We start from the raw sequence: 21329 nt of genomic DNA, 5'->3' as shown, positions 1-21329 counted from the left end.
CATCGGAAGAGTATATACCCAAAATATTGGCTCCCGAGAACAAGGGAGTACTCCAACGGCCAGAACGGAAATCCTACGCGGTGGATCACCAAAACGTGTATGCAGTACACGGGACGAAATAAATTTCCGAAGAAAGGGGTCGGCACGGAATATGTGCGAGTATGCAAAGTAGGAAGTACGAAACGGGTCATAATCGAAGTCAGAAGTACCGAAAGTGAGCATATTAACCAGGATACCAAATGCATCTGACATGCAAGCCATACAACGGAGGTACGATAAAAACAAATGTAATGATCAGACTGCCAAAATGCTTACCGTGATACATCATAACATTACAACTTATCATATGACTGACACTAACCGAATGCCGAGGAACGTACGGCCCGATCCATAAATAATATAATAATGCCGAGGAACGTACGGCCCGATCCATAAATAATATAATAATGCCGAGGAACATACGGCCCGATCCATAAATAATATAATAATGCCGAGGAACGTACGGTATTTTACCCGCTGCAGCGGTCACATCCAACCAGTGAGCTAAGGTTTTTCACTAGATTTTCGCCCAAAATCTCAACCTCAATCTGAGACCCTACAAACACAAACCAGATATGCACATCAATGTAAAAACTTGCTACGGACTCACCCGCGGCCTTGGAATTCCTAACGGAGAGGCATAAAAGAAGCATTTTTTACGGGAACCCGAAACCACCGACTCCCACCCCGACTAGTTCAGCCACCACCTTCGAGTCTGAGCTCTGCTCGAGCATAGTCAGCCAGCTTCGCTAAAGAGATGAGATCCCTGCACCTGACTAATGGAAGCAAGGAGAAAGACAAAAGGCAATATTCGAGCTGAATGAATTGGATTTATCTTTTCTAAGCTTTCTTCCTTTCTCACATATATGAGATGGGCAGGCCCTTTCAACTTTTTTCTATTCCTAGGCTGGATTGTTACTCTTGTCCAACTATTTTCTAAATAGAAAGGAAGAGGTCAGTCACCAACAGGAGGAGGATATGAAAGAGAGTACCAACAACCATTCCAATCGAGTGGAACTTCTAACTGAAGTTGCGAGGTCAAATTTACTAAGTGTCACGACCCATTTTGCTTAGGCCGTCCGGGCACTTACCTTCCCACCTCAGTAAGTGAACCCTTATCCCAACAATTGTTATATCTCGCATTTCGCACGTCGGAATATTTTTAAGGGGTTGCGAAGAGTCATGGACAAGGTTATCTCTCGACTTTGTTTTACGACAAATGGTTAATGATTTGGTTGGAAGGAAGCATTAAGGAAAATTCGGGACTAAAAATGCATTATGGAAAGATTTAAAAAATTTCATGCAATGAGAGTGAGGTGGGCCATAGCCACATGGAAGCTTGATATGTGAGTATGGAATTAGATGACAAGTTGGTCATATGAGTCATCTTTTATTATTTGAAGAAAACTCTAGAGATTTGAAGAAAATTGGAGGGAAAAAGAAAAAAAAAAAAAAAGAAAGTGAGCACATGGCCGGCCATGTGTAGCCATGTGCATGGTCATGTGCCACACTAAATATATATATGTGTGGGTGATGACCAAGATCAACATGTTTCATCATTTGGAGTTCTAGAGAGATCAAGAAAAAGAAAGAAAAGAGAGAAAGGAGAGAAACGGCCATGGCGACGTTTAAAATCTGCCCACTAAAGTTGGTCATGGAAAATTATTTCTTCTTGTTTTCCTACTAATTAGAAGGTCCTTGTCAACATAAGCTAGTTGTTGGAGCAAGCAAGGCGTTCGTTTGCATGATTCATTGTTCTAGCCGAGGGAAACTAGGTGGGAGAAAGGTATGGATCAATTTTATCTTTCATGTTTTATGGATGATTGATACATGTTGTAGTGTGTAGAATTGAATAGAAGTCATGAAAAATATATGTATGGAGTGATGTTGTTGTGGCCGTGGATTGTGCTATAGGTAGTAGGAAAATGAATTGATGTTATTTTGTATGTTGGTTGTTGTTGTTATGAATTATGTGATGAAGAAATAAATGAAATGCATGGGAATATGATGTTGAAGTTGTAGCCGTGTATGTTGTTGTGGTGGCCGAAAGTGGGCTGATTTGGTGTAGTATTTTGGTTGTCGTATTGTGAATTCTACGACGCGAAATGAAGGTTTAATGACTTATATCGAAGTTGTAGTGTTGTGGGCTGATTTGAAGCTTAATGTGATTCCAATATGTTTTCTTGAATGTATGGAAATGATGTCGTTAACATATGAGATTGTTGATGTAGTATGAGAATTTGAAAGAAAGAAACGTATTATTGTCATATTCATTAAGTTGGAAGGTTTCGGGTTTCATAACATATTGTTGAATTGTCTTGAAATATTTGCGACTTGCTTAGAATGCATTATGAATTGATTATAGATGTTGTTATTGTGATTATTGGGTTGGTTGTTGTTGATATTAGCCGAGTTGAATTCTCGGGGTTGATGGATTTATAGGGGAGGTGCTGCCGAAATTTCTATAGAAGAAGTGACGGCTTGAAATTGGGTTCCTTAATGTTTATGGCTAAGGTTGGATGTCTTATGACATTTTGTAGATCGCGAGAAGCGGGACGCAAGTTGGGTTAGTTTCGAGGGCGGCCAAGGTATGTAAAGCTCACCTTTCTTTCTTTGGCATGTCTTAGTACTATTAGGCTATGACCCGAGCCATGGGGTTATTCCACTCTTGAAATCCGAGCTCAAACCGTACTTTGTTCGATCCTAAAAGTATACTCCTTGTTGCACCCAAACTAAGATTCCTATGTTTCCAAAGGAATGGATTTGAAAAAGGCCTATAAAGAACTTTGACTATAAAAAGGGTCCCGAACTTCGAACGTCCGTAACTTTCGCATACGAGCTCGGAATGCCCCAAAACATAAGTAGGTAAGTTCATAGGACATAACGTTCCTCTAATTCTCGTAGTCGGGCTCGGATGGGGTCGGTACCCGTCCGTGGGGCCCGCGGCCCTTCTATGCTTACCTTTAAGCATTTTCTGAAAAACTTAATACTATTTTCACTTTAACTTCCGCATATGGATTCCTTACTCACATAATGAGTTATAATTATGATTTTGTGAATATGACTACTCACTTATCTGTTAAGTTTGAAATAAGAAACTGCATATATATGATTCCGACGCGTAACGATGATGACTAAAGTTCCCTTTGACAAGCCACGAGTAATATTTGATAGAAACTGAATTTGGCTATTGTCTATATTCCGGAATGATAGTTTGTTTTGATTGTTTTGTTAAGTCTATGTATATATTTGGAGATGCGTATAGATCATCCGATTCTGCTCGTGCATGATATTGTTACTTCCTTCGCCGAGTCCCGGGCCGGTACTATCGTGCGCACAATGCGAAGTATGATGAGCTTCCGAAGTATGATGTGTCCGGTTCGCCGAGCCCTTTGGCCTAGAACCGAGGATAATGGTGTTATGATGTGTCCCAGACGCCGCGCCCCGCTTTTGGCCGGGTACCCTGGTTATATGATTTGATGTGTGACGGGGATGCAGGAGATCTGAAAACTTTCGAAGTATGATGTGTTGTGGCGCCCAAGGCAGGAGGGGCGACCACGTTCCGTCCGTCGGGTCCCACCAGGGGCCGCATAGGATATATGATATGCTATTCTGTTTGATCTGATGATATAATGATTTGATATTGTGGAAATCTGACAATATAATGAGTTTGCTCTGATAATGCGACAGTCTGGTAAGGTGACGATCTGATGCTACGATAACCTGATGATATGATAATTTGATGACACGTTATGTGTGACCTGTATATGTAAGACGTAAATATTTTTCGAAAGGAAAGAAAATTAAGCTAAGCCTTCTGACGTTCTGATTACTAAATCTATTTGTCGTACTTCGCTTATGGTTTCCGAAATAATATGATTATGGTAAGTTTTGCTCACCGGTGTATGTATGTTCAGGATAAGTGCTGCTCAGGCAAGTTATGACTCTCCAGTTCCTATATTTATTTTCCGTGGTTCTTCTTTCCCGTTATGATTCCGTTATTAGATTTCTTGCTTTACATACTCAGTACATATTCCGTACTGACCCCCTTTCTTCGGGGGCTGCGTTTCTCATGCCGCGCGAATGTACACCTGTGTGAGCTAAAGATTTTTTGAGATGATGTTCCAAATGAGTTGGCGAGCTCCACTTGCTCCGGAGCGCTGCCGGGTCAGAGTTTGATCGTGTTATGATATCCGAGTCATGTTAGAGGCTTTGCAGACAGAGTCGTGTGTGTAAGGTGTCAGTGGTGAACGGCTCTATAAGCCGTGGTATTGTTATAGATGATATTACAGATTCTGTACGGTTGCAAGCTTTGTATGATTTGAGATAGACAAAGTATGTTTGTTCTTTTATACAAAAACTATATGATGTATTTATGTTTTGGTCGAGGGCCCATATGATCACGAGAGTTACGATAGATAGAGGGTTCGGCCGGCCCAGATAAGGCCGGGTGCCCATCTCACCCTGTCGGAAATTGGGGTGTGACAACAATGAACTAATACATAAATTGAAGAAAGTTAAGTAGCGAAAATCAATAAGTCTCACGATATATATAGATAGATAGTAGTAAAAAGTGCGAAAGATAGTAAATACTCCCAGGGTCTAGTCTGAATAATATAAGAGTATCTAAGGAGAATAATACAATATGGAATTACTAATACATAATATCTATTTCTCTGGAATAAAAGTAAGACATATAATAGGAAAGTCTTCAAGGTTAGCGGACGCCATGCTCACCCTGGGAACTCAAGTAGAAGTCGAAGAGTCGATCAGCCAAGGGTTAGAGAAGTAGATCCGAATCCCGTACTCGTATTCATAAAAAGAATGCACAGTGCGAGTCGATAATCCCAAGACAATCAACGATGTGGTAGGCACCATCGGCCAACTAAGTATAGTTAACACAATTTAGAAGATAAAGCAGATAAGCAAAGAATCTAGCAAGTATAAGATAATATAGTCATAACCAAGCATCCATCATCGCCTATGTAAAGCATCTAAACCCAAACATGTCAAGTCTGAGTATATCCGATCCAATCCAATCATCACAATCTAATCATCATACATCTCAATCAAGTCATATGTAATGCAGTGCAATAATGGTATGAATGTGATGCTATGCCACGCAAATGAGGTGTACACATATACTCTGGATGGAATTATCGACGTCTCGGTAGCACAACCCAGCGTGACTCCCGAAGTCTAAGTACCACCCGTCTCAGATCTTTTCCCAATAGACAGAAGGGACCCTGGCTAATCACTCACAGGGGGAGTCTCACCGGCACCACCCTGGGGGACCTGCGGAGTCCATGCACTAACAACTATTCCGAGATAACATCGAAATCGACCATACAACAACGATGCCGGAATAGCTCATCGGACATCAACCATCTCACAGTCACTCAAGTAAAAGAGTCTGTTAAATACGAGTTTCACACAATCAACAATTCCAAAATTGAACCTCGGACATCGGCCTTCTCACTATTACTCAAGTAAAAGATTTCATCAAAATATCAGTTTCATATAATCAACGATTCCGAAAAGGGTCTTCGGACATCGGCCTTTTTACAATCACTCAAGTAAAAAAGTTAATCAAATATTAATTTCGCTCAATCAACGATACCCGATCCTCACCTGGTATCGGCCATGCATGACTATGAGGGAATGCATGCAATGCATATGTAAATCGATCAACTTTAATAACACAAGTACTACAACGGGGTACGCCAACAAGTATCAAATCACAAAACCAATAGCGGGTATGCCAACATATATCAATAAGTCAAGTACCAACAGTGGGTACGCCAACAATATATCCAAGTACAAATACCAACCATGGGTATGTCAGTTCTATCCAAATCAAGACGATAAGACAGAAGTCGATATTTACCAACTACACATGGCATCAAGCCAACACAATCGAACAATCAAGCACACATAACGGGGTGGCTAGTCCCAATACACATCAGGGCCCAACCTAAGGCAATATCCATCCCACCTTCATACCCAAACGTTCACATCTTTGTCTCTGACATTATAATCTAAATATGTAATTCACTATACGAAGTCTCACTACGGGAAAACCATAACCTGCCTGGACTGCCCAACCGCAACACTAACAACTCACTCCTTTGCCTTGCCCTTTCGCAGAAGCTCAGAGCTAAAGTAGTCTAAGCATAATCGAATCCTATATTAGAAATCATGAAGAATGATATTAATATTGCTATGATTTCAATTTGGTCAATTCCAACCCTAGAATTTGAGAAAATGGGCCCACAAGGGCAAAATGGAAAATTCGCGGGCAAAATACCAAATTAAGTACTAGGCTATCATAATCCAACCATTAATTTCTAATTTAGCTCAATAATTAGCCTAGATTCTGATTTCATGCAAAACCCCCAAATTGGGTTTAAACCCTAAATCTCCAAATTTGAAATTCAACATTAAAAGTGGAAGATCTATGATTAATGAACCTAGATTAGTCAATATCTAATAAAACATCACCAATTTATTCATTAATAATACTAGGAATAATGTTCTTCCAAACCCTCTTCCAACTCTTACCACCATGGGTTCATCAAGGGAGAAGGGGGAATCTAACATGATTATGGTATAAAGGAAGAATGAAGAAATGAGTAGGACTTACCTCTAAGATTTTCCTTCAAATATCCTTATGAGCAGTTTCTTCAAGCTCAAATATCGAAATGGGGTAAAATGAGGGTCTAGGGCTTTTTAACACTTCATTAATATTATTAATAACTTTGTCACCACCGTAGCCGCACCGAACCGCCCGGCGGCCACACGGTCGCTTTAGCGGTAATGACTAAAAGTCATCGGCCACTGCCCGCTCTAGCGGGGCTACCGCTCGCGGTGATGCCGGGTGCCGCCAAAGCGGGCACCAGACGCTAAAAACTTAACCCAAGTTTCATCTTTCGATTAGATTTTCCGACTAATTCCCAAGGCCATCTGCTCCTATACCAAACACCTAGTCTCACATAAAAAAGCACTACAAACGCACATGTGGCCTCAGAATTCCCAACGGAGGTCTCGTTGACCGAGTCAACCCCCGGTGCCTTAATTGCAAATTTTCATCCCAAGTCCCGAAATGCACCAAAGTGCATTGGGAACCGAACCAAACACACACACAAGTTCTAAACAACCATCCGAACCTCTTGCAATCGATGAAATTCCAAAAAGGTTCGTTTTTCCAAAAGTCAACTTTGGGTCAATCATTTTTCACTTTAAACCTATATTTTCACAAAAGTTGCGCGAATCCGGTCTAGACACCTCTGGAAGAGTGTCAACAGTCCCCTCTGGTCAAAGGTGAGCTAATCCATGCTAAAAAACGGGGGGAAATGCCGAAAATACTATAACGACCGAACGAGTCGTTACACTAAGTCACCCCAAACGAAAATAAATAAGTTTTCAAACAATGCACAACATACACACAAGATAAAGTCATGGCCTCATTTTTTGACTTCTAACTCTTTGAGCTTTTCTTAGTCTCGGCAGGGTACGGGTAGGGGTAAAAATGGTTATAATGCTCATAACGACCAAGCGGGACCAATTAAACAACCGTTCGTCCCCGAGCAGACAAGGAAAGGAAACAAGGGGAAAGGTACCTGACTCAGTGAAAAGCTAGGGATACTTTTTACGCATATCTGATTCAATATCCTAAGTAGCTTCCTCAACAGAGCAGTTCTTCCATTGAACCTTCACTGACGCAATCTCCTTAGACCTCAACTTACGAACCTCTCTATCTAGAATAACGATAGGCTCTTCCTCGTAAGATAAGTTCTCATCCAACAAAAGAACTATCACCACGATATCTCTTCAACATAGAGACTTGAAACACCGGATGAACGCCAGACAAACCTGGAGGCAAAGCCAACTCATAGGCTACCTCCCCCACATGCCAGACAAAATTGGGCATTTTGTGTTTAGGACTAGAACAACTAGGTTAAAACCCGAAGGCGTTAACCTAAGTAGAACACTACGTAAGCCCACCCGAGTTTAGAAAAAGGTTTTTTAGTTTTAAGTTTTATAAAAAAATTATTTTTTAGCATACTATTATTATCCATATTTTAACCATGTTTTATATTTTTTAGATTTTTATCCTTTTAGTAAAAATTAATCCAAAAAATGGTTTAACTCCAATTTAGTCAAAAATGTCCATATGCACGGTCCACAATCATTTTTGTCTCTAGCTCCACAAAATTAATCAAGTTTGTTATTTAGTCCCAAAAATCATTTTTATATGCTAATAATTGTAAAAACTCAGTTTTATATTTAGAAAATGATTTTTTGGCAACTCTAATACATGGCAATTTTTAAGGGTTCCAATAAATCACATTTAATCAATTTTGATAAATAAATAGTAAAGAGATAAGGAGTTGGGCCAACCAAACCCAACAGAAAAATGCATAAGTAAATATTTTCGCTCCAAATTATGCTCCAGTGCCTTAGTCCTTACATGATAGGGGTTGAGTCGATCTAGAAATGTTAGTGGGCCTCGAAAGGCCCATCAACAAATTTGGGAGGTCACAAAAGATAGGTGTACAAAATATTAGTAATAGGCCGAGGTCAATTATCTTTTGATGGGGCAACCTAAAGATCAAAAGGAGGGATTGAGTCCACCAAATTCAAGCACCAACACTTTACAAATCTTTGAAAACCCCTTTGTCTTTTTAAATTTTTTGGATGATATCCGTATTCTTCTATGTATATATAACTATTGTATTTATATTTGTGTACTTTTAGTAAGAGTGTGTATAGGCTACTAAGTTTTTGAATATATAAATCAAACCTTAGCTCTTTTTTTTTTTTTTTTTTTTTTTTTTTTGCTGATTTTCGAACTCCCTTTCTTTGTTTTCTTTTTTCCTCTCTTATGTGTGGTTTCAATAATGGATTTTTAGGGGGTGAAAATGGTGAAGGTAAAAATGGAGTGAAAGAAGGTGGTGATATTTTTTTTTTATTGCTATGGGTCCCTCCTTTGTTTTCTCATCCGTGACCATTTTCTAGGAAGATGATGACGAAATTTTTTTGTTTTCTATTGTATGGTCCCCATCCCCCAAAATAGAAAGATAAAACCTCCCCCCTTTTTTCTCTCTAAAAAAAAAAACGTGACCTTCCTATTTTTAATTTCCATCCCTTTTATTTGTAAGCAAGACAATTTAGAATTCTATGGACAAATATAGGTCATGTGGCCATAGCTTTTCCCCCCAAAATCCTTATTTAAATTTTCAAAAATTATCCAACTAAGCATTTAGAATTCTATGAAAAAAAATAGGCCACTTGACCGTACTTTTCCCCCCAAAAAGACCTTATCCAAATTTTTAAAAATCATCCAACTAAGCATTTAGAATTCTATGGACAAAAATAGGCCACTTGGCCGTACCCCCCCCCCCCCCCCTCCCCCGCAAAAAAAAAAAAAAAAAAGACCTTATCCAAATAGTACCAACAAAGGTACAAATGGATAAAATCCCTTCCTTATTTTTTTATACAAATGTAGCATATTTTTTTATATAATTTTAGGTTAATTAGTCTAATACGCCCCTCGTAAAATAATATTTCGACAAAATAAAAGTCATAATACGTTGTTTTAAAACATGAGCTTCAAAACGAGCCCAATATTGATATACTTCCGAGTAATATTGAAAAATGTGAAAAATGCGGTAAAAAATGAGCCGTAATTCATACGTCATTTCATTAACAGTTTTCCCGAGTTAGACGGACCGAGATATGTATCTTCTTTTCAAATCATGTTTGTCAAAGTAAATAACTTGTAATTTCTTGTAATCGTTAATTTTTTATGGAATAATAATTATACGTCTACTTTTGCAATTTTCTCGGGATTTTTAAATTTTTAGTTTTTTTTAAAGGCATCCTTACTTCGTCTTGAAAAATTTAAAAAATTAAAATACGCATTTTATGAGGTGAAAATTAGGTGCTAACAGCTGCCTTTTCAGAGTTCGAGGATGGCAAGGCCATCCTTGAGCTACGAATTTTGACAAACCTAATTTTTACCAAATAATAGAAATTACAGTTTTCTCTGCGCAAAATTTTAAAAGTATGGACGGACCCCGGTTTTTGGGCTTCCTACATATCTCAGGTTACACGAGAATTCAGGCCGTTTGTAGTTCTGATTCTAGGAGGACTAACATATAAAGAAACTTTTAAACTATCTCAAGATGTCCTAAAATAATCATAGGAATATGGCCGATCCTCGAAATTTGAGTAGCCTACATATCCCTGGTTTTGGGAATCAGGCCAACTGTAGTTCGATTCGATAGCCCGAAAAGGAATATCCCTTTATGAGGGAATCCCTTTGACTATTTCCGGTTGGAAATCCGAACCAGAGGCGGTTTTTTGAAAAAGATTTATTAGTGTTGATGCTTGAAGTGATTTTCCAATCCCTGGTGTAGAAAGCTTAACTCTCGTACACGGTTTTTGATCGGTTGCCCAAGAAAAGTTCCACGTTTGTTCCGCATGCCTTGAGTCTAGCTCTTTTGCTCCTATCTCGGTAGCTTTTAGCCATCTCCAAGTGCCGAGTCCTGCGTGTTAGTGATTTGAAATTTTTTATCTTTATCGTAAATGTCATAACTGTTCGGCATTCTTGCAATTTGCTTTAAAGGTTAACTCTGTCAGTTTCTGTCATTTATCCAGCTCTCGGCGAACATTCATCCGTCATTTTTTTTTTCCTGTAAGTGTGTGATTTTGTGCATGTATATTTTTGAAATAACTTTGGATAATAATCACGATACTTTAGTTGGCTCTTTTCTCGTTATTTTCAAATATTCTCATTTTTCAATGATAACTTTCGTTGGGATCTGGGTCGAGCTATCCGCATTTTGCGAAACCTTCACACCCGATCCGATTGTCGTTTTTTCGTAAGCGGATGCTACTAATGAAAGCCATGTTTTCAAGTGCGGGGTCATTTTTGTTTCTTATGACATCCGCCACCCCTAAAAATTTGGACTCACATCATTTTCACACACTACGGTGACTGTCGCAAATTTGTTGTCGACTAAATCGTTATCCTCATATGAAGTCTGCGGTATACCAGTTCGGGACTACATCACTTATAGTCAAAAATACCCAAATGTAGACTGCACATCAGAGTGCAGTATTATATTCCTTTCATGATGACTACTAATCTCTATATCCATAATTACAATATTTAGTCAGAATATTCAAGTTAACTACTGTATACTCAAGTGCAGAGCCTTTTCTCATGACTACCACTATCCCTGAACTAGGATTACGTTAACTTGAAATAAACTGTAGTAGCGACCGCAAATCGTGATGTAGGAATCACATTCGTATTTCAACGATTGTGGACATCAACCTCGGAATTATGCTACCTATTTTTGGCTATATATATGGATGACGACTCAGCCCCTTCGGCATGTAGTCATTTAATCCATATCGTCATCTTGAGGAATGAAGCTTACCTCGGTGGCAAGACTGACACCTTCCTTTTTTGACTCCGTGGAAGAATACCCGCCCGTCGACAGGGTTCACATCTTTCAAAAGGACTAGACTCTATTATGAATACGCCATTTCAATGCTGATATCAACGCGTCGTCTTCAAATCATAGATTGTCAGGATGAAAATTGTGACCACCCTTCAGGTCAAAATTAATCTATCTTTCTTTGTCATTCTGTGTCGATGATCTTAAATTTGATGTCAGAATTATGTCACTTGATTCAGATAAGGATAGTGCTTACCAAATTTAAGACGTCTAATCAGTCATTTTATCAAGGCAAGCCATGAGACGTCTAGCTGGGGTCTCAATATCTTGATACAACACTGTTTAGTGGAGACTAGACTTCGGTAAATCGTGATTATATATTTTTGTAATCTTAAAATTTTTCATTTGTAAAAATCTTTGTGCTCTGCAAAACGAACAAACTTGTTAGTGTAAAACAAACTTTACAAGAGGATTTCGTTACGCTTTCTCGGATGCTTTTGCTTTATCACATCTCTTCAAGTTTTTGTCTTTGTTTTGCTTCGTCATCATTATTCCCTTTTCGGATGCTTCTCACTTTTATTGCTTTGTCTTTGAATTTTTCGTCTTTGCTTTTGCTTTTGTTGTTTCACCTTTGGTTTTTTGCTTTGTTTTGTTCCGCTAGCGCCATTTCTTGTCTCAGTCACTGAACAAACAAGTTAGTAGAAAACTCTATTGAAATAGCTTTGTTACCCTTTCCTGGCGTTCCTTTGTTAAATTGCAGCTTCTGTTGTTCTTCTTTTGAATTTTATCTTAAATGCATGGTCTTCTCGGCATTTTGTTTAAATGAATGACCCTCTTGGCTGTATGTGTCATCTCTTTAGCATGTTTAAAATGCAAAATCTTAGAAACCTAATCAGTAGATAATGCGGTATAAACGTTCACCTAAGGTGGATGAATAAGTATGTCCTTTTTTAAGATGGACAAATTATACGTCCCTTTCTGAGGTGGACAAACAGTTATACGTCCCTTTCTAAAGTGGACGAGCGAGTATTGTCCCTTTCTAAGGTGGATAAGCAAATATTGTCCCTTTCTAAGGTGGACAAGCAAATATTGTCTTGGTAAAAATAAATTGAGATACCGAGAACTATGTGTTTGACATGGTTTATGTCTCATTGCCGATGTGGGTGGCCAAAATGCTCTCCTTTGCTTTCTTTGAAGCCTTTGTTATGTGGCGATCATCTTGATGCCTTTTACGAATTTTGAATTGTATTGCCAAAGTCCGTTCTGATTGTCCTGCCACCTATACTCAAAGCAAATGCTTAGTAGATACGTTGTCGCTTTGCTAATGACAGTAGTTAAAAAAATTCTTAAGAAAGAAACTTGGGGAAAGGGCTAATGGTATATGCGAACCATCGAGCATCTTTTGCTAGTTGTAGAGGCAGGCCGTGCTTTCCATGCTTTTTCTTCGTGGTGGTCCTTGACGAACTTTGTAGGATCTCTGCTTTTTTCGAAGAGTTTGGTATTCCTTTTCAACAAATTGCTCCTATTTGCCGTCAAGAGAAGTCGTTAATGACTTGATGGTGACTTTCTGCAAAACTTGAAGCAAAAAGGCGTTAAACAAGTCAAAAGAAATGACAATGCATTCATAAAGGAGAAGAAGAGAGTTCAAAGTGTAGCCGTTCGGCTTTCGCCATTCTAGAGGCTTTATTTTATTTTTCTTGTCGTTGTTGCGAATTTGATGTCCACTTTCGTCCGTCTTTTTTGGGCACGTCCCCATTGTTTGCAGCGTTACCTGCAAAACCCTGCAAAACCCTTATACTAAAGTTAGTAAGGTATGATAGATAAAGTTGGATATGAAACCATTTGAGGTGGTGACTCTTGTCTGGTTGATGTCTTTGATAGTATCATGTCGCTTTGCAACGACGTTATTCTGAGTCTAAAAAATGGAAATTTTGAGGTTTCCTCAAAATTTCTACCCCAGCGTAGAAGTGTATTCACTAATTCTTAAACTTGCTGTACCAAAAGAATTTTTGAGATCTTCTCAAAAATTCTGCCCCAGTTAAAGCTGCGTCGGCGACCTATCGTGTCGAGTTTTGAGATCTCCCAAAAAGATCTCAAAATTTTTGCCCCAGTTTCTATCTAAGGATATCTACGATTTTTGTTTGGTGCGACCAAACTCGAAAAACACCTATGTAATCCCACTTTGGGAATTATGTCATAAATATAATTGGTGGTAATGTTTTTAGGACATCATCTCGAATTTTCGAGACCAGCGTATCGTCCTATGACAATCCACTTTAGAGATAGGCAATGTTTACTTAAGAGGTAAGTGTCATGTTTTTAGGGCGGACGACCCTATTTGTCTCATTTTTAGGGCGGACGACCCTGCTTGTCACATTTTTAGGGCGGATAACCCTGCTTTGTCATGAAGATAAGTTTGTTTCTATTCTACCATTCTCGCATAGCTATAACCCTTCAGTATTGATTTATAGTTATAACCTTCTTGTTATCGCTTGAGAACGGCTTTCTCGACGTTCTTCGTAGCCTTCTTGACTTCTTTGTCGTCATCTTGACCCCCAAGGACTGTGGTTCTCTGGGTTAGATGGTTGTTTTTCCCTTTTTGGCTCTTTTATGTCGTCTTTACGACACTATGTCTATCTTATAGCCCTTCTTGATGTCATTGCCCTTATGGCGCTTCGTCCATTTGTAGCTTCTTTTGCTTGATTTTGTTTACAGCCCTTTCAGCTCAATTGTGTCACCCTTGCGGCGTTTTGTCCTTTTATAGCCCCTTTGGGTCAATTGACTCATTTCCTTTGACATTGAGGACGATCACTACTTTGATGCCTCTTAATCTTATTGAAATCACCGTTGAGCAATTGTTTGCTTTTGTAGGGGTAGGCCTTGCTCTCTGTCGGCTTTTTCGATCTTCGACCGTACTTTGTAGCCTGATGTAGAGCTCCTATTTTTTGAGAAGATTCGGCATTCCTCCTAAGCAAGTTGTCCCGTTTTGGGGTCGATGGGAGTCATTGATGACTTGAAGTTGACTCTACAAAATTTTAAAGCAAAGTCGTTAAAAGTATCCTTTAAAAATTGGGAGAAGAGTTAGAGATGCCACTGTTCGGCCTGGGCCGTTAAATAGGCTTTTGAGATTTTTGGCCGTCTTTGAAGCATTGACGTTTATTTTGCTTGTTTTGTGATGATTACGCTCGGGCAAGTGACGTTGTTGATCCTTTAGTCTTGATATGCCAGTCTTTGGCAGTGTTGATGCATGATCCCTGCGAGATTTGACTTTATTGTCAGTAGAATCATAGTATTGTTTTGATAAGGATAACGTAAAAGGTTTTTGACGAAGCCGTCTTGGCTTATGTGGATTGGTGTGGATCCAGCTAGCGTCTCATAATCTTGATTCCCGAGTTCAACTTTGCATAATGTCGTAACCTGCAATATTCTAAGAGCAAGTGTCAGTGGACATAACGAAGTGAAAGGAATCCAATTCTAAGGCTGAGTTAGAAGTGAAGCCGTTTTTGGCTTATAGAGTTGAGGTGATGGTAGGCTCAATAATGCCCTTGGTTGGACTTGACGTTGACTTGAGGCTTCTTGTTTTGTAGCTTCCTTGTCCCTGTGCTCAAAGAAAATTTCTTTAGAGTAAAAGTGGTTGACTCGTGTTGACCTCACCAAGCGTGTCATGATAGACTGAAGGAAATGGGAATGTGATCCCCGGGATAAGTATTGAGTGAGTCGAAAGCTAAATAACCAATATACAACATCACGTAAGGCACGTTCCATTTTTTTGTTTTATAAAAGGTTGAATCGTTTATTCGAAAGAAGCCACTTACGTTCTTATTTTGGATTCTCATAAGGGAAGGAGTTGTTCATTTGATTGGGCAACTCTAATGAATGAAGATATCAGAATTGTCGAACTGTTTTGAACCAGTTGCCCCGACTTCCAGTCCTAGGACACTTAGTTCAAGATGTTTTCGCTTGAAAATTTGAATAGCTTGACTAATTCAAAGACATACCCCAGATCTGCTCGGAGATTCCATATTTTGAAATAGTGTAAGAATGGAATTTTTAAAGACTGGATCAAAGACGTACCCTGATTCCTTATTGGGGTTTGTGGTTTGAAACAGTGGGGAGACCGCACCCTTATATAGGATTGCCTACTATCTTGCTGGAACAAGAATCAGGTCTGACATAGTTCGGAATTCGAAACTAATGTATTTAGCTTGTCTATCTGAATAAACGCAAGCTTGCCATTTTTGGATGTCGGACATTTTAGCGTAGTGCATGGGTGGTCTAAAAAAGGTCGTAATCTTGAATTTTTTAAGGACTTGTGATTTCGATTTTGTAATATCATGATAGTGTAGCGCATGGATGAGCTAAAAAAAGTTGTGATTTGAATTTTGTGAGATCACAATAGCGTAGCACATGGATGGGCTAAAACGGATCATAAGTTTCATTGCCGAAACCTCTCGGTGGTCCCCACGAGTCAATCAAAAGAGAAGAAAAACTCAAGAGGTAAACGTGTTAGTTCGTTAATCATAATAAGACATGTAACATTTGTTTTACTTGAACCATATTGTCCAAGCTTCGGCTCACATAGAGACTTTTGGAGATGACCGGATGGGAGTGATTTTGCCCATTCGGACCGATTTTTGTGCGACTTTGGTAATCTTTGTATGTGACAGTGATCTTTGAGGATGACACGGTTAACGAGTATTGGATGATGACTCGACCATTTTGGACTTGAAGTGTTTGGACTTTGAAAGGGCAAAGTATGACCTTAACGATCTTTTGGGCCTAATAAGAATTATTTTTAGGAATGAAGTAGTTGTCGGCAATTTGCAATGGCCGGGCTATTTGTCTTAAAACTTAAGAGGTAAAAGAGGCGCGACTCTTAGCAATATTGAGTGTAAAAAATGTGTTTTGGAAATGACGTGGCGTCATGTGGATTGGATGATTATCGAATGACGTTTTAGAAGTTTTAGAAAACTTGACTTTTGACGTGGTGTTTTGAGATTTTACTTTGGGGTACGTTTTGACGACATTTTAAGATTTTGGGAACCGAATTATGGACTATTCGTGTTTGGAGCAAAACAGATGTCTTTATATGCTTAAATCAAAAATAGGCATGGCAAAGCAGAGTATATAGCACATAGCATGTAAACAATATATATCATGTAATCAATATATCAACAAAAGTATACTATTGTTTGAAGGATGCAGGTATCGTTAAGACGTTCCGTTTGCCCCAATATATACAGCATTAATATATATCGAATGGGATACATAATAGGGGAATGGGGTATACAGAATATCAGTCCCACGCAGGGGTACAACTCCTAAACTAAAAAGTAAAAACCCAAACCCAAGGGCAAACGGTTCATATAACGGCATGTATATCCTTCAATTTTTCACATAGTTGGATGCGGGCGGTCTTCCTGTCCGATTCAGGTAGGTCTGAGATACCCAAACCAGTATATGGTCCATATGTGCTATACCAATAGGGATTTGGCTTCGCTCTACACTAGTTATTCTAGAGTAGTTTTTTAAGCAAATGACACAGGTTACCCGAGCGGACAAGTTTGGGGGTCTCTAAGGACGTGGGTTGACCGCATGCCCACTCGACCTTAGAGACCTCCAAAGAAATATAGCAAAGGGTTTTTTAGTGAAGGTATGACCGCATCTTATCCCGCATCATCATCCTTAAAAACAAAGTGTAAAATAAAATGCCAGGAGTGGCGGAGTATGCATGCATGAATAACAGTTATATTTTGCAAAAATTTAAACACATAAATAATTTATATCACTTAAACAATTTATATCATACAAACACACAAATTATTGGAACCCTTATGGTTAGAATCTTAAATTTTCCCCAGCGGAGTTGCCATCTCTAATGGTTCTATTTTTTTCGATTCATATTTGCACTTGCTTCATTTAAAAAGGAAAGTGTCACGGGGAAGTACGGTTGTCAATCGTACTGGGAAAAAGAAAAAAATATACTTCTACGTGAATGGTGCTCTAAATGGACTTTATTTTAGAGTCGCAACCTAATTTTTAGGAAATTAGAAAAAACCCGTTCGAAAAGGGTTCATTCAAAACGATTAAATTTTAAAAGAATCCTAATCTAACCAAAGTTCGGGAAGGGTTCTGGTGATCCCCCGGGGAAGGTGTTAGGCACCCCGGTATTAAGGATCCGTAAAATACGGTTGACCTATGGGTTCTAATAGTATGCCTTTATAGATATAAATTGCTTTTGTTTATTTTTCCGCAAGTCAAGATGTGTCATTTATGCAAAAATACTCACTTTTCAAGAAATGAAAATGGTAGAGTTTTGCCCAAAATTGGGCGTTTTGGGTTTCGAACTAGAACAACTAGGTTAAAACCCGAAGGCGTTAACCTAAATAGAACACCACGTAAGCCCACCGGAGTTTAGAAAAAGGTTTTTTAGTTTTAGGTTTTATAAAAAAAATTATTTTTTGGCATACTATTATTATCCATATTTTATATTTTTTAGATTTTTATCTTTTTAGTCCAAGTTAATCCAAAAAATGGTTTAAGTCCAATTTTATCCAAAATGTCCATATGCACGGTCCACAATCATTTTTGTCTCTAGCTCCGCAAAATTAATCAATTTTATTATTTGGTCCCAAAAATCATTTTTATATGCTAATAATTGTAAAAATCAGTTTTATATTTAGAAAACGATTTTTTGGCAACTCTAATACATGATAATTTTTAATGGTTCCAATAAATCACATTTAATCAATTTTGACAAATAAATAGTAAAGAGATAACGAGTTGGGCCAACCAAACCCAACAGAAAAATGCATAAGTAAATATTTTCGCTCTAAATTATGCTCCAATGCCTTAGTCCTTCCATGATAGGAGTTGAGTCGATCTAGAAATGTTAGTGTGCCTCGAAAGACCCACCAACAAATTTGGGAGGTCACAAAAGATAGGTGTACAAAACTTTAGTAATAGGCGAGGTCATTATCTTTTGATGGGGCTAAAGATCAAAAGGAGGGATTGAGTCCACCAAATTCAAGCACCAACACTTTACAAATCTTTGAAATCCCCTTTGGCTTTTTAAATTTTTTGGATGATATTCGTATTCTTCTATGTATATATATATATATATATATATATATATATATATATATATATATATATATATATTGTATTTATATTTTGTGTATTTTTAGTAAGAGTGTGTGTAGGCTACTAAGTTTTTGAATATATAAATCAAACCTTAGCTCTTTTTTTTTTTTTGCTAATTTTCGAACTCCCTTTCTTTGTTTTCTTTTTCCTTTCTTGTGTGTGATTTCAATAATGGGTTTTTAGGTGGTGAAAATGGTGAAGGTAAAAAATGGAGTGAAAGAAGGTGGTGATATGTTTTTTTATTGCTATGGGTCCCTCCTTTTTTTTTTTTCCTCATCCGTGATCATTTTCTAGGAAGATGATGATGGATATTTTTTTTCTATTGTGTTGTCCCCATCCCCCGAAATAGAAAGATAAAATTTCCCCCTTTTTCTCTCTAAAAAAATAACATGACCTTCCTACTTTTAATGTCCATCCCTTCTATTTGTAAGCAAGCCAATTTAGAATTCTATGGATAAAAATAAGCCATGTGGCCATAGCTTTTCCCCACAAAATCCTTATTCAAATTTTCAAAAATCATCCAACTAAATATTTAGAATACTATGGACAAAAATAGGCCACTTGACCGTATCCCCCCCCCCCCCCCACAAAAAAAAAAGACCTTATCCAAATTTTCAAAATTCATCAAACTAAACATTTAGAATTTTATGCACAAAAATAGGCCACTTGGCCGAACTCCCCCCCACCAAAAAAGACCTTATCCAAATAGTACCAACAAAGGTACAAATGAATAAAATTCGCTCCTTATTTTTATAAAAATGTAGCATAGTTTTTATATAGTTTTATGTTAATTAGTCTAATATTCCCCTCGTAAAATAATATATCGATGAAATAAAATCATAATACGTTATTTTAAAATACGAGTTTCAAAACGAGTCCAATATTGATATACTTCCGAGTAATATTTATAAATATGAAAAATGCGGTAAAAAATGAGCCGTAATTCATACGTCGTTTCAGTTAACAGTTTTCCCGAGTTAGATGGAGCGAGATGTGTATCTTCTTTTCAAATCATGTTTGTCAAAGTAAATAACTCGTAATTTCTTGTAATCGTTAATTTTTATGGATTAATAATTATACGTCAACTTTTGCAATTTTCTCAGAATTTTTAATTTTTAATTTTTTTAAGGGCATCCTTACTCCGTCTTGGACTTGAAAATTTTGAAAATTAAAATATGCATTTTATGAGGTTAAAATTAGGTGTCAACACGCATATTCCTAATGTCTACTCACAGCCGCCAGAAGCTTGTCCTGAATCACCACCTTGCCTAGTGACTCTCTCAAAAGGTCAGCACCCCATGGCCTTACCTCAAATGCATCAAATTACCCAACAGGAGATCTACAAATCCTCCCATAAAGAGCCTCAAACGGGGCCATATCAATGCTCGAGTGGTAACTATTATTATACACTAACTTTGCCAATGGTAAGAATTGGTCCGAATGACCACCGAAGTCAATCACACAAGCTCGCAGCATATCCTCTAGAACCTGAATCATTCGATCAGACTTACCATCTGTCTAAGGGTGAAAAGCGTTACTAAGATCCAATTGAGTGCCCAACTTGGACTGCAAAGTCCTCCAAAACTGGGATGTAAATTGTGTGCCTCTATCCGGTATGATAAAAATGGGGACCCCATGCAAATGAACAATCTCACGGATATAAATCTGGGCCAACTTATGAGCAGTATAGGTGATCTGAACCGGTATGAAATGACCAGACTTAGTCAATCTATCAACAATGACCCACATTGAATTAAACTCTCCCAAGGTCTTCGAAAGACCAACGACAAAGTCCATGGCTATCCTCTCCCACTTCCGCTCATGAATGGGCATCCTCTGAAGCGTACCCCGGTCTGCGGTGCTCATGCCTTAACCTGGGACGAGCGCTTAGATATCGCAAAACAAACTCAACAATATCACGCTTCATCCTACACCACAAATAGTGCTGCCTCAAGTCACGATAAATCTTGGTAACACCAGGATGAATAAAGTATCTAGAACTATGGGACTCCTCCAGAATCGTTCGAATCAAGTCATCAACGCGAGGAACACAAGCACTCCCCTTAATCCTCAAGAACCCCTCACTATCAATCATGGCCTCCTTGGCCTCACCATTCAAAACCTTATCACGGATCTTACACAAACTTGCATCCTTGAATTGTTTTGCCTTAATCTGCTCTAGAAACGATAATCTAGCCTCAACGCTTTGCCCGAATCAGACATATCGAGCCTCATGAAACTGTTAGCTAGAGTCTGGACCTCCCCACAACGGGCGCTCTACAATAATCAAACGAGCCAAGCTACCCATACTAGAAGATTTCCTACTCAAGGCATTCGCTACAACGTTTGCCCTACTAGGATGATACAAAATAGTGATGTCATAATCCTTAAGCAGCTCTATCCATCTCCACTGCCTAGAATTAAGATCCCATTGAGTAAAGACATGCTGAAGACTGCAATGATCGGTGAAAATCTGACAATAGACACCATAGAGATAGTGCCTCCAAATATTTAAAGCGAAAACCACCATTGCCAAATCTAAGTCATGAGTGGGATAATTCCTTTCATGAATTTTTAGCTATCTGGAAGCATAAGCGATAACTCTCTTTTCATGCATCAACACAGCACCCAATCCAGAACGTGAAGCATCACAATAAACTAAAAAACACTTGCCCT

The 21329-nt window shown here is 38.4% G+C and overlaps 1 protein-coding gene across 1 annotated transcript in view; it reads right to left on the bottom strand.

Moving 5' to 3' along the window:
- Positions 1 to 509: 509 nt before the first annotated feature.
- The window catches only part of LOC132053744 (uncharacterized), a 24326-nt gene continuing 3506 nt past the window's right edge, over positions 510 to 21329 (bottom strand). Inside the window, exons 4-7 of the mRNA XM_059445849.1 lie at positions 20935 to 21126; positions 20528 to 20826; positions 747 to 811; positions 510 to 595 (exon numbers count right to left, since the gene is read on the bottom strand). Coding sequence (XP_059301832.1) covers positions 510 to 595; positions 747 to 811; positions 20528 to 20826; positions 20935 to 21126 — 642 coding nt within the window. The remainder of the gene's footprint in view (positions 596 to 746; positions 812 to 20527; positions 20827 to 20934; positions 21127 to 21329) is intronic.

Source organism: Lycium ferocissimum, chromosome 4 (genome assembly GCF_029784015.1).
Source record: "Lycium ferocissimum isolate CSIRO_LF1 chromosome 4, AGI_CSIRO_Lferr_CH_V1, whole genome shotgun sequence".
NCBI classification, from domain to species: Eukaryota; Viridiplantae; Streptophyta; class Magnoliopsida; order Solanales; family Solanaceae; genus Lycium; species Lycium ferocissimum.
Note: the sequence above shows the minus strand (reverse complement) of the source record. Positions and strands in the feature narration are given on the sequence as shown.